The 14,905-nt window shown below is 34.9% G+C and overlaps 1 protein-coding gene across 4 annotated transcripts in view; it reads right to left on the bottom strand.

Moving 5' to 3' along the window:
* Positions 1–14,905, bottom strand: part of LOC118205980 (uncharacterized) — a 106,893-nt gene that overhangs the window by 49,628 nt on the left and 42,360 nt on the right. For all 4 annotated transcript variants that reach the window (XR_015043054.1, XR_015043053.1, XM_085823842.1 and 1 more), the window contains exon 2: positions 8,952–9,001. Coding sequence is in view for 2 of the 4 variants with exons in the window: in XM_085823842.1 (XP_085679968.1) it covers positions 8,952–9,001 (50 nt within the window). In the remaining 2 variants the exon portion in view is untranslated. The remainder of the gene's footprint in view (positions 1–8,951; positions 9,002–14,905) is intronic.

Below are 14,905 nucleotides of genomic sequence, written 5' to 3'. Positions count from 1 at the left end.
GCTGGTATATTTATACAACAATACGCAAAACGTTTCAAGTTACTGCAAATATGTAGAAGGATATGGAATATAAAACGAACCTTCTTCTGATTATACAAAATAACAAACCTTCTTTTAATTATTCACATAATTTAATTTTCCTTTTTACAGGAAAGAAATAACTTGGTATTTTCTTAATAGCTAATAACTGAAAGGTACTTATTTTTTAGAATAAAAGTTTTTGAGCAATAAAAGAATAGTTTAATTGACTTCAGTAATTAATAGTAAAATATCTGAGGACCGATTATTAATCTAGCTGATCAATTTGTTAATACCTAGTTGCAAAACTTCCGATGTGACTAAGTGCAAGAACCAGACAGGAAAAGGGTTAAAAGAACCCCTTTATTTAATTATTAAAAGAACCCCTTTCGATTCTTAAAAATTCACAATGCATCGACTTGACGCTAGCAATTAACAAGAACTAAAAATTCAAAGATATTAACAAAACAGTAGAACTTTCCCCAGGGCTCAGATAATCTTGTTACTTAAAACCGCGTTGAAGTCTAGTGGCAGCAGAATAATAGCAGTTACGCCACTTTTTTAACCAGCTATAAATACAGAATCAGAAGCTACAGAGGAATAGTACTATTGGTAGAAATTACATTCCCTTACGCGCGCTACCAAATTTACATATTCTGGCATTCACAATTAGGGGAATGAAGGAGCATAAACCTAACTGGTGAGTCGAAACAAACATAAATCCCTACAAGTTATCAGCTGGACTTTGAAAACTAGTTAGTAAAACAAAATTGCAAGGAAACTTCATACAATTTGCTATCTAAGGACGTCTTTGCGGTCTATTTGGCACTTACATATGTTTGGGGAATATAATTACAGTATACTTAAGCTAGATTTCAAATATGTTTGTAAAATGCTTCTTGAACATTTGTAAAACATTTTTTCTTAAACATTTGTACAAACGTTTGTGAAACATTTACTTGAAATAATTCGATGATTTAAATTAATATAAATTATTTACATTTCAGCTGCCAAAATAAATTATATGAATTAACTGCGTATGGAATATGCTATACTTATTTACAACCGTAGCATACATATTTGTTTTTAAAATAATCGAATTCATAATTGTCCATTATTTCTTAATTAAATGCTGGAAAACAAAAGGGCAGTAAGGAGATGCAGTGTTACCTTTCCCAAAAAATAATTTTCGAATATTTCCATCTGCATATTCATCAGGTCGTAAGATGTGTATCTAGACATCCGTTAACCAAAATCAAATTTTGCACCAATTAGATCTTTTGCTACGTTATTTCAAAATTTCTGAGACGTGACATGTTGAATTGAAGCAGACGGCACAGAGATTAAGAGATGAACATACGTATAGTCGCAATCCTATGATCATGAAACGATTTTTGCAACGTTAAAGAAATGAGACGCATTAGGAATGACGACGCAAGACGATTCGTTTCGATAAGTTTCTCTTCATTTAGCGACATTTGCTATTCACAGGTAACGAAATAAAATGGTTTCGAAGGTGAACTTTTGTGCAGCTAGTAATACGATTATGTAGAAAAAACGACTGCATTGGTAGCACATGTTGACGTGACTCTTCCTCTACAAAGAAATATGGCAGTGATAATTAACTATGCCTAAAAATAGTGTTATTTCTATATTCCATAGTTCTATTTGGGAGAGCTTTCGATTTCTATATTCGATTCAAATCATAACTTATATTAAGTCTTAATGAGTTCTTATTTTCACCCATCTTTTACATTACAATATATGCATAATTCGAGATTAATTTCAAATCAAAAGAAAAGGATTATCCCCCCCTTCGTATCAAATTCTATCAAGAGAAACCGAGTGAGCGACCGCTCCCTTTCCAGTTCGTTTTTTCGACTCCTCATTGCCATTGGCAGAAGCGAAACTTTCGCTCATTTCGCGTTCGAGTTGTGAAAATTGGAATAAGAATATAAGATGAGTAATTTAAATCTTACCAAAAATTAACAATTTTATCTAGGCGTAACAAATATTTTGAATATTTTAAACTTAAAATTCTGCAAACGTACATTCTTTAAAAAACAGGCAAAAAATTCTTTTCTGAAAAATACTAGTAAAGAGATTAGTTCACTAAAATGGAAAAAATCAAACTGTATACAAAATTTACACTCAAAGAAAAGAATAAAGAAAACAAATAATAGTGATACTGAAAACAAAATTAAACTAATTAAGGCGTTGGTGTTGGTGTATTTAATTATGGCAAAGCACACTATCGCTATCTGCCTAAAGGGAGGGATGCCTTTCGTGGAGGACTTTCTAAGGGAAACTGGCTCGTATACACGTTACACATGGGGAAAACCACGAAAACGCCCATGCAGCCAGCCCGTTCGCGGGATTCGAACCTCGGACCGAACTACCAGTGTTCAGCGTCTTTACCGCTCGGCCGCTGGTGCGCCTTAAACTAATTAAAATTAAAGAATAAAGAAAACAAATAATAGTGATACTGAAAACAAAATTAAACTAATTAAGGCGTTGGTGTTGGTGTATTTAATTATGGCAAAGCACACTAGCGCTATCTGCCTAAAGGGAGGGATGCCTTTCGTGGAGGACTTTCTAAGGGAAACTGGCTCGTATACACGTTACACATGGCGAAAACCACGAAAACGCCCATGCAGCCAGCCCGTTCGCGGGATTCGAACCTCGGACCGAACTACCAGTGTTCAGCGTCTTTACCGCTCGGCCGCTGGTGGGCCTTAAACTAATTAAAATTATTTGGTTTCACAATTTTTCTGTCATATCTACTAAATGTTTTTATCAGACTTTCCAAGTTCATAGTCTTTAGTATCAATTACTAAATCATCCTTTTTACCAGTATTTCTCCAAGATGTGGATGATTCAGTAGTTTTAAGCTCGAAGATAGATTTTTTATTGTCTGTCTCCATTGGAAATACTCTTTGAACTGGTCTTAACAGTTCACCACTAGATGCCTGTACTTTCAACACTCTGATGTTGTTGTCTTTTCCTGGGTATGTTTCGATTACACAACCCATGGGCCAGTCTGTTCTTTTCCTTCTATCGTCCTCTATAAACACTAAATCATCTTTCTTGATGGTTCGCGAAGGTACGGTCTTTGGTCGCTGTACTAACAGTCCAAGATATTCATTGAATATGCACTTCGATATGACTCCTTGTATGGTTTTTCTTCCGTTTATTATCCAAAATTTTTGATGAATATTGGTCAAAAGAACTTGAGTACCAGCATGTAAAAGTTGTAAATGGTAGTCTTGTATCATTCTTTCTACTGATTCGTGTTTGGATGGAAGAACAATGGGGCACCGGAAGTTTTCATCGTCATGTCTTCTCAAAATCTTCGTTTTCAATCTTATAATCCCTTCTTCATCTCTGAAAGTAAAATGTCCCTTCAACTGTTCTTTACTAGAGAATGCTCCTTGTTGAACGATCTTCACTAATTTCTTCTCAGCAATGTCCATTTCTTCAACACTCAGGGTTTTGCCATAATTTCTTCCTCCATGTGTACAATTATTTATGAATCTTAGAATCCAAGGAATCATTCTCAGAATTTTAAAATAACTTGAAAAGTGAATCAGATACCATTTTTCAGCGGTGATATTAGCCAAAGTTGAAATAATGTTCTTTCGCTTTTCTTTCATAATTTCTTCTTCGTTAGTAATCACTTCACTAGTTGGCCACTCTTCATCGTTCTTCATAAGTCATTCTGGCCCTTGCCACCAGCGAGATCTCACAAAACTCTTAATCGAACACCCTCGTGATGGTATATCTGCTGGATTCGAATTTCCTGGAATGTGACGCCATTCAGATCCCGATGACAATTTTCGTATCACTTTCACTCTATTTGCGACAAATGACCCCCAATGGTCATCTCTTTGGATCCAAGAAAGAGCAGTACTCGAATCTGTCCAGACAATTTTATGGTCATTTGTCTTAACGAAATCACTCTACTTTTAGCTAGGAGAAAATACACTGATACGTTTTCACTTGTTTCTTTTGTTAAATAAATCACACATCCATAGGCTTGTTTACTTGTGTCACAGAACGTATAAAGACTAAGACTCATTTTCCTTTATATCTAAAGCCCTTGGAATTCTAATACTGGATAAAAGTGACAAATCACCAATCCACGAATAGAACTCTTTTTCTATGTCTTCGGGTATATTTGTATCTGTTGGTTGTGCATTAGCACTGAAGGCGTAATGACTACGTTTCCTCAAGCACAGAATTAAAGAATCATAAGTCAAAAGATTAACTACGAAATCTTTATTTTAATAAAATAGGTGCTTAACTTAAGCATAACAAAAAGTAATAATGTTCAAGGACATTAAAACACTGAAGTATTGAAAAGGAGAACTTACATAGAATCATCATCAGTACTATATATCATCAGGCTTACCCATTTTAGGCAATAAGAAAAATAAACAGGAACATACTTTGCCATCGTACCTGAAAGAGAAGAAAGTACTACTGGATTAGACCTTTGGCCAGGTACAAGTAGCTAGGGTGAAAATCAAATATACTGCATTGCACACGAGCTTTACTTTCTCTCGCCAATATATATCTTGGCGCACGTTCGTTTCGTATGCCTTTCGAGTTTCATTATGCAAAATACCTAAATTTATGCTAACATTGCCCCTGTTTTGCTAATGAAACTCATACCAATTGTAATTCATTCCTGCAAAACTGAAATTTAGCTTTAGGAATTGGTTTAGTCATAATATCAGCAACCATTTCCTCTGTTGAAAGATAAGCAAGTTTTACTATTCCTTTGTTATTCAAGTCGCGTATATGATGAACTTTTGTATCAATATGTTTTGTGCGTGAACTGAATTTTTCAGATTCTACAAGTCTTATAGTAGACTGATTATCTTCAAATACCTTTATCGGTAGAGTTTGGGGTAGATTGAAATCTTCTGTTAATTTTAATAGCCATAATAGTTCTTGCGTAGCTTGCGATAGTGCAACATATTCAGCTTCTGCTGAGGATAAAGAAACACAAGTTTGTTTTCTTTGTCGTGTTTAAGTATCTAATGATTCTTTTAACAGCATTCCAGTCCTTTTGACGTGGATTATTACACCTTCTGCTGAGTATGTGAGTTGAAGCTGTGATATCTGGTCTTCTGATAGACGATATATACAAAAGACTTCCAATAGCTTGGCGAAATTTATCATTTGAAGTTAGGAGATTTTCTTCCTTGTTTAGGTTATAATAGTTCGTTTCCATTGGTGTGCTAGCGTGTTTCGCTTCTTCAAGTTGAAATTGCTTCACAAGTTGATTTATTTTATTTTTCTGTGATAAGAGATAACTTCCATCTTCCTTGCGATTTATTTCCATGCCTAAGAAATATTTAGCTTCACCAAGATGCGTTATTTGGTAACGTTTCTTTAAATCATTAATTGTTTGAAGAATTAGTCCTTCTTCTGTAGAACTTATTAGGATGTCATCAACATACACTATTAAATTAATTCTTTTATCACGAACCACTTTTGTGAAAAGACACGGATCTGCTTTGCTTTGACTGAACCCCAGATTCTTCAGTATATTTTCAATTTCTGCATTCCAGCACCTAGCTGCTTGTTTGAGACCATAAATCGACTTCTGTAATTTACAAACTTTATGTCTTTCTTCCGGAACCACGAATCCTTCTGGTTGTTCCATATATATTTCTTCATTTAAGTTGCCGTACAAAAAAGCTGTTTTAACATCTAGTTGATGTACCTTGGCATTATTATACGCTGCCCATGCTAAGAAAACTCTTATCGTAGTGTGTTTCACTACTGGTGAAAAAGTTTCATCATAATCACTGCCGTATTTTTGAGTAAATCCTTTGGCTACTAAGCGTGCTTTGTATTTTATATTTTTACCAGTTTCATCATATTTTGTCTTAAACACCCATTTGCTGCCTACTGCATGTTTTCCTGGTGGTAATTCTGTAAGTTTATAGGTTTCATTTTCTTTTAGAGAATGTATTTCTTCTTGCATAGCCTTGATCCAAGCTTCTTGTTCACGTTTTGGTAAGTTTAGAATTTCTTCAAAGCTTTCTGGATCTTTAATTTTAAGTAAGATTGATTCTGCGTCTTCTGCTTTATAAGAGAATCTTTCCGGTGGGACCCCTTTGGTTGATCTGCTAGAAACCCTTCTTTCTACATTTTCTTCACATTTAATTAACTCTTCGGAACTTTTTGAATCTTCTGTAAAATCATCGCCAAGAGATGTTTCTTCATTATTTTCTTCATCATCTTGCGAGTTATTGAAGTGAATTAATTCTAAATCTTCAGCATTATTTTCTGCAAGTTTGTCAGGTAAAGACGCGTTTTCTGAAAATTTAACAGTTCTACTTACTATTATTTTTCTTCCACCTACATAAATCCTGTATCCCTTACTTCGTAAATCGTATCCTACGAATATTCCTTCTTCAGCTCTGTTATCGAATTTACGCCGTTTTTGTTTGCTCACATAATAAAATGCTGTACAGCCAAATACTCGTAAGTGACTTAAGTTTGGTTTTCTACCATTCCACATTTCATATGGTATTCTATCTGTGGCTTTAGTTGGTAACCTATTTTGAAGATATGCAGCAGTAGCTGCTGCTTCAGCCCAGAATCCTTTCGGTAATTTAGAGTTTATTAGCATAGCTTTTGTCATTTCTATTAAAGAGCGAATTTTCCTTTCTGCGACGCCGTTTTGTGCCGGACAACAAGGAACCGAAGTTTGGTGAAAAATGCCGAGTTTCTTTAAATAATTTTCAGTACTTTCGTTACAGTATTCTGTACCGTTGTCGGATCTGAGAACCTTTATTTTTTTTCTAAATTTATTTGTTGTCGATGCAACATACTGTTTAAGTTTGTCGAATACTTCATCTTTTGAAGTAATAAAATAAATTTGAGTATAACGCGAATAGTCATCAATGAAAGTTACGAAATATCTTTTCCCTCCTAAGCTGTTGACTTCAATTGGCCCACACACATCTGTGTGCGCTAAATTCAGTGGATTTTTAGATCTTAAACTAGTTTTGGGATAAGGTGTTTCAGTTAGTTTCGCTTTTACACAAGTAGAACATTCCACACTATGAGTGCATTTGCCAAGTTTAATGCCGTCTGCCAAATCATTTTTCTCAAGTGTTTTTATGGCATTTATATTTCTGTGGCCTAATCTTTGATGCCATTTTAGTATACAGTTCGTATTTGAACATGAAACATTATTAACTAAGTATGCTTTCTCATCAATTGGGTTTACGATCAATTTATATAAACCTTGCTGAGCGTTGCCGTCGGCTACGAGTATATTGTTACGCTTTATGTAACACTTATTACTATCAAATGTAACAATGCAACCTTTATTGGTAACAGATTGAACAGAAAGTAAATTACTATCTAAACCTGGTACATACAATACATTTTCCAATTTTATTTGTGTAACCTGACCCTTTAAGTTTTGAACTTTAAAATAACCTTCACCAGTACCATAAGAATTTAATTTAGCACCATTGGCTACAGTTACTATGCTTAAGTTAAGTAAATAAATGCATACGATAAATGACTGTATTTATTGTTTATTAGAGTCATTTAACTGAGAGAAAAATTTCTTATCACTCGTCATATGAGTGGAGGCTCCTGAGTCGATAACCCATTCTTGCGTTTGCGTGTTTTTCATGTTTATTTTCCACTTTTAGAACTTGATTAAACTGAATCTGTGTATTTTCAGTTTCAATATTTTTAAAATACTTATTTTCTTTAAGTTTTGTTATGTTTTCTACACTTTGCGTATTTGCTATTTGGCATGCATTACTTTTATAATTTTGAGAATAATTTCTTACTTTACTATTATTTACATCTGTTTTCGGGGAAGTTCTAGCGTTGCGTTTTAAATGAAAACAGTCATTTATCGTATGGTTATTTCTCTTACAATAAGTACAAAATTGTGTAACATACTTTGGTTTATTTTCGCTTTTACTTTTTAAAGCAACTGAATCGTACTTTTGAACTTTCTTAGTTTCCACACGTCTACTATACTAATCTATTAGTTTGTTTTTAACATATTCTAGCGACAATTCAGCTTCCGATTTACTTTCTATTGCAGTTATTAAGGAGTTGTATGAATTTGGTAAAGAACATAGTAGTATTGCTATTAAGTTATTTTCTTTAATTTCTTCACCTATACTACGTAGTTTTTCAGCCAACTCTATTACTCCTTTGATATGTTCCTGCATTTTAGAACTTTCATTATATCTAATGAATATAGTTTTCTAAGAAGAAATAACTTATTTGTTAAATTTACACGTTCATGGACACATTTTAACTTCTGCCAAACTTCTTTTGCAGATTTACTATGTAAAACATGGATAATTTGCGAATCCGAAATGTTTAGACATATTAAAGCTTTAGCTTTATGATCATTCTTTAACCAAATATCAGTATCAGTTTCCGGTTTTTCTTCGAATACAACATCATCTAAACCTTCTTTTATTAGAAGTTGTTTTATTTTAAATTTCCACACTGAATAATTTTCATCTGTTAACTTTTCTATACAAATTGATTCTTTTAGAATAGATATTATTACTTGTTACAATTATTCTTATAAACTTTGTAACTAGTTTTTTTTTTTCAACAAAGAGTTTTAACACTTTATGCCCCTGGAATCTTACAACATTACAAAATTTTAATTTCTCAGTCTCATAATCTTTTGTTGGTTGTGCATTAGCACTGAAAGCGTAATGAGTACGTTTCCTCAAGCACAGAATTAAAGAATCATAAGTCAAAAGATTAACTACGAAATCTTTATTTTAATAAAATAGGATAATTCTGCTTAACTTAAGCATAGCAAAAAATAATAATGTTCAAGGACATTAAAACACTGAAGTATTGAAAAGGAGAACTTACATAGAATCATCATCAGTACTAAATATCATCAGGCTTACCTATTTTAGGCAATAAGAAAAATGAACAGGAACATACTTTGCCATCGTACCTGAAAGAGAAGAAAGTACTACTGGATTAGACCTTTGGCCAGGTACAAGTAGCTAGGGTGAAAATCAAATATACTGCATTGCACACGAGCTTTACTTTCTCTCGCCAATATATATCTTGGCGCACGTTCGTTTCGTATGCCTTTCGAGTTTCATTATGCAAAATACCTAAATTTATGCTAACAGTATCCCAACCAATTTTTAACAACCATGTCTTTTGTGTGAGTAGTTTAGGTGTTAGCATTATAGGACAGAGAAAACCCATGGGGTCGAAAATGCGATGTACCGCAGACAATATATTTCTTCTAATAAGATTCACTGGTGTGTCAGTAGTAGTCTTCACCTCACAGAAAAGGCTATCATGTTCCTTATCCTACAAAATTCCAAACACAGGAGTAGGTTCTATAGTGTCTTCAGATTTCAAAAGAGAAATGTGCTACCACCCTCTCAGATCGAATGACGCAGAATCTAATATTTGTTTCGATTCCTCGATGAATCGCGTAAGTGTTTCTTCATCAGGAACAGATGTGATGCAATTATCTACGTAGAATGATTCTTTTAAATTTTCCGCTGTTTCAGGATATTTATACGAATTTAGATCAACGTGATGGCTTATACAGCATCCAACAAAAAGGGAGTGCAATTCAATCTAAAAACAACGCGTTTATATCTAAAAACTCTAAGTTCCTCCTTGTCAAAGTCTTTCCACCATAAAAATCGTAAGAAATCTCGATCACTCTTATTCACTGACATTTGAAAAAAAGCCTTTCTTATGTCTGAAATAATTCCTATTCTATTCTTGCGAAATCTTAAAATTATAGGAATAATTTGTTCCAGCAAATTTGGACCCTTTTCTAGGCAATCATTAAGTGAGCGCGAATTTTTGTTTTTACAGGAAGCATCCCCCCCGGGGTCGACGTAGAGAACTCTGCGAAGCTACTGGCTAGGATCTGTACCTAGGCAGTCTCGGCCACGGGGGATAAAATTTATGAACTTGGTGGTTCTGAAGCCCCTGGGAAAGGTCACTTATTGGCCGGCCTCGGGAACTGGCGTGTCCTGAGCGGTGTGGAACCGTAGCCGGAGGGTTAGTTCCTCTCGGTTTGCTGGGTAACGGCTCACTGCGACGGGCTCGCCCATGCGACTGGTAGGAGCAACTTGACGACCGGTGCTGCCTGGTGTCTTATCCAGGTGGTGCGCTGCTCCCTTGGAAGGATAATAGTTGAGGTTGAACCTCCACGAAGTGCCCAAAGAGGGAGTGGACCTGTAATGTGAATGAGTTCACGAGGCAGGGAAGCCCAAATTGTTGTTGTTTACAGGAAGCATCAAATGCCGGTCGCAATTTCGTGGTCGAAGTTCTTTGAATACCCCTTTATGTGGTAAATAGTGACACTGATTATTCAAGATTAGTTCAGGGACTTCTTCTATAATTCCTTCATTTAACCATTCTGTGAAAACATTTTCGTAATCCTCGAATTTTCCGTTTTGTATCAACCGGTGTGTTCTTCTGTTTAAACGCTGTCTAGCAATATCGAAATTTTGACTCAAACAGTCCTTTTCTATCACCCGGGTTTTTTCTCATTTTTGTAAAAAAAGGGTTATATTGTTTTTTGTGGTAGTATACACAAGAGTTTTTCTCAGAGCAGTCTGACAATTTATGACCTTGATCCAGACAAATATAACTTCATATCTTCACTCTTCAAAGGTAACTGAACTGAAAGGTAACTGAACTGAACTGAACTTCATATCTTCACTCTTCAAAGGTAACAATTTCGTTAAAATGATTCAACGCGGCAATTTTCATTTCCTTTCTGCATTTTGTTTCAACAGGGTCTCGAATACCCAATAAATCTAATTTCCACAAATTTTCAATTCTCGATGAGTGAATAAATTAAGAAGTCACTGCGACGGCATGAGTCACATTTTACCAATCTTCCATATGATCAAACAGTTTTTCCATTAAAATCCAACCCATTTTGATTTCCATTGTAACTAATGTTGAATTCAAACGTTCAATTTTTGTCCTTTACTAATTTCCAATAATTATCAGCTCCAATGAGCAAAGATACGTTGTTGTTATCTAGAGATTCGTGATCAACATCCGCTAAATTTATTCCCTTATCTTTTAACAACTCCATAATATTTTTCGGAGGATAGTCTAGTTCAGCATTTGAGATCTCATCAGTCTCTGAAACCTCAATAATTAATTCCTGGTTATCCAAAATGTTTTTTATTTTTACTTCCACTTGCGCACAGTTCTGTTTGGTAGGCACATGAGATCCGAAAGTATGAGTCATTATTTTTTCCCTTCCCACGACTTTTAATCCCAGTTGTTTAGACAGACGTTTCTGAATATACGAGCGTTGACTAGCGCTGTCAAATAAACAACGAACTAATTTATTGCGTGACCTACTTTTAAGTTCTACTGTCGCCGTCTGTAAAAATATTTTATTCTTACCGATGTTAATGTGATTGCACGCTGAATTTTCTACACCTTTCGAATGCTATGCTTCGGGTTTTTTCTCATTTTTGTAAAAAAGGGTTATATTGTTTTTTGTGGTAGTATACACAAGAGTTTTTCTCAGAGCAGTCTGACAATCTATGACCTTGATCCAGACAAATATAACACTTACCTTGCAATCTCAGTACATTTCGTTTCTCATTTACACTCATATTACACTTTTCACTATTATGTGTGTTATTTTTGCAAAAAATACAATTTTCTTCTTTTACGGAAGCTAATAAAATATAAATTTTTACTCAATTTTTTGAAACTCAAAAGAAAGGTTTAATGTATCCGAAAAGTAATAACGGACTTAAATTTAGTGATGCATATTACAACAGAAAAATTGAAAACGGAGAATTAGTTCCCGTTACATGGCTGTTATATTCCATAAGTAAAAATTCTGTTTTTTGCTCCTGTTGCAAGATATTTTCACCGATTGACAGTAGTAGCCTTGTAAAAAGCTATAATGATTAGATAAATGTATCTAAAGCTTTGCATAGGCATGAGACTAGTGAAGCATATATGAAATATTTCTTAAAATGGAAAGAGCTTGAGAAAAATTTGAAAAATAAAACAATTGATTCCCAAACACAAGATATGCATAAAAATGAAACAAAAACAATCGTTAAATGCATTAGGAAGACTGACAGAGATCACAAAATTTCTTAGCAGCCAGAATTTAGCTTTTCGAGGCTTATCTGATGAGCTGGACCAAAAATACAACGGAAACTTCTTAAAATTAATGGAATTGTTTGCAAAGTTCGACCCAGTTATACAATTTCACATAGAGAGAGTATTACGACTTAAAGGTAACAGTAGCCAAAGTCATTATCTAAAGAAAGAGAGTCAAAATGATGCTGCAAATTATTGGCAGTAGTATAAGAGAGAAAATCTTACTATCTCTTCGAAAAGCCAAGTATTATTCTATAATTTTAGAGTGTACTTCCGATATTAGCAAACCTGAAAAGATGAATGTCGTCATACATTTTGTCCTCTGCAATGATGGAGTAGCAGAAATCAAGGACCATTTTTTAAAGCTGATGATTATACAGGTAAGGGATAAGCGACGGAGGACGTGACTACTACCCCTTTACTAATAAGTTAATTAGCATAGTGTCACGCCCACCCTTATCCAGAGTTTGACCAGAGGGCCACATGTGGGGCCCGCACAGGACGCTCAGACCCAACATCTGAACCAACCGGTTGGCAGTTCTGCGAACCAATTGCCACTTAATACCACCGGGCACACTCCCGTCCAAATTGCTCAGGTCCAGTATTTATTGATTCATTAACCATAGATGCTACATGGCCATACAGGGCGTTTAAAATTTACATATGCTTTGGAATACATAACTGAGAAGGGTACATAATTGTGGGTTGACATTAACAAAAGGTAACGGTCTAAACACTAACAGTAACGGAAGTGTAGAAAATGTGGAAGATTCCCCTTGATGATATGAGAGGCCAGGGATATGACAACGGCGCAAATCTGAAATGGAAAAAAAAATTATCTTCAACATAATATCTTAAAAATAAATCCTCGTCCATTTTATGTTCCTTGTGCCGCTCATAGTTTAAAAAAATCAGTTTTTTTTTTTTTTTTCTTTCAAATTCAAGAATTATACAATGTATTTTCTTCTTCTCCTAAGCAATGGTCAGTGCTTTTGAAAAACCTTAAAACCTGTTTAACCTTAAAACCCCTCACAAACACTCGGTGGGAAAGCAAAATTGAAGCCATTCGACCTTTAAAATATCAACTAGAGGTAATCTATGACGCTCTTTCTGAAATATCCGAAGGTGAGTGCTTTTCAGAAGTGCAACATGAAGTACGAAGTCTGTGTGCCAAAATCAAGGATTATAAATTTATTTGTTCCTTGGTACTTTGGCATGATTTGTTTAACAGAATTAATCCTTCAGCAAAAAACTGCAAGAAAAGGGTTTGAGTGTTACACTAGCCTTAAAGGCCATAAGTAACTTAAAACCATTCATTGAAGAATATAGAAATGACATCAATTACAAAAGTATTCTTGAGAAAACCAAAGAACTTAATGAAGAAGTGGATGGAGAGCCGCAGTTGAAAACTATTGAAGAAGTTCGACAAAGGAAAAAGAAATGTCACTTCGATTACGAACATGCTGACAAATCCCCTCAATCTCCAGAAGAGAAGTTTACGGCAAATGTCTTTTTTGGAATTCTGGATATTGCTTGGACATCATTAAATGAAAGATTTGATGCAGTGAAAAATCACTGTGATAATTTTAGTTTCCTGGGTAATTTATCAGAAATCGATAATGAAAATTTGAAACAAAAATGTAGTAAATTAGAAAAATTGTTACAGTGGGATAACAATAAATATATTAACGAAGAAGACCTTTATGACGAAATAGTAGTTTCCAAAGACAGTTTTACAGCTGGTATGGATCACCCATTTGATACTCTGAATTTAATTGTATCAAACAATTTATACAAGAGATAGATGCAAAAGAAATTATAGAAAAATTCGTAAATATGAAATGCAGAAAAGTAAACTATTATCGATAAACTCTTAAAAAAATCAACAAATGCTTTCTTCAAAACTTCCTTTTCCTATACAAAAATTTAAAAAGGGGGGGCGTGACTTCAGGTATTTTGCAGGCGGGCGTCAATAACCTTGCGCCGGCGCTGGAGACGTCGATTGGTTATGAAGCCGTACAAGTTACATTTGTTACAGGCTCTGTGTCCTGATGAAAAACGCAAACATATGGCATTTTGTAACGAGATTATTGATGCTATCGACAATGATAACACTTTCGCACAACACATCGTGTTCAGTGATGAAGCGACTCTTCATGTTAGTGGTCATGTAAACAAACACAATGTTCGAATTTGGGGCCTACAGAACATGTACGGGATTAGCCCAAAATTAATGTGTTTTGTGCGATATCTCGCCCATTCTTCTTTGATGTGCGATCATCTGTTTACAGCCCATTCTTCTTTGATGGAAACACGGTTAATGGTCAGCAGTATCTCGCTATGTTACAAAACTGGTTGTTTCCGAGGCTGCACTAAGACAACTTCATTTTTCAACAAGACGGGTCCCCCCCCACACACACTGGTATCGCCAAGTGCGCGATTATCTGAATGAAACTCTACCGAACCGTTGGTTTGGTCGTCAAGGAGCTGGCGACTTAGCATGTCTCAGCTGGCCTCCATGGTCACTTTTCGCCACTGATACAGGCTTCCGACCTAAGGTAATTGCGAGAATTGCCAAACGGAATTAGTCAGTAGAAGTATTCAACCTCTCCATCAGCGTGCCCTACATGCCAGCGGCATTTAAATTCAAAATTCAAGAGTTACAGAGTCACAGCAATTTGAGATATACATAATCATCTATGCCAATGGCTACAAATACATTCATTAACTG

Source organism: Stegodyphus dumicola, chromosome 9 (assembly GCF_044657685.1).
Source record: "Stegodyphus dumicola isolate Sdum_Otavi_A_Nest chromosome 9, ASM4465768v1".
In the NCBI taxonomy this organism is placed as follows: domain Eukaryota; kingdom Metazoa; phylum Arthropoda; class Arachnida; order Araneae; family Eresidae; genus Stegodyphus; species Stegodyphus dumicola.
The sequence above is the reverse complement of the archived record's forward strand: the minus strand, read 5'-3'. Positions and strand labels throughout refer to the sequence as shown.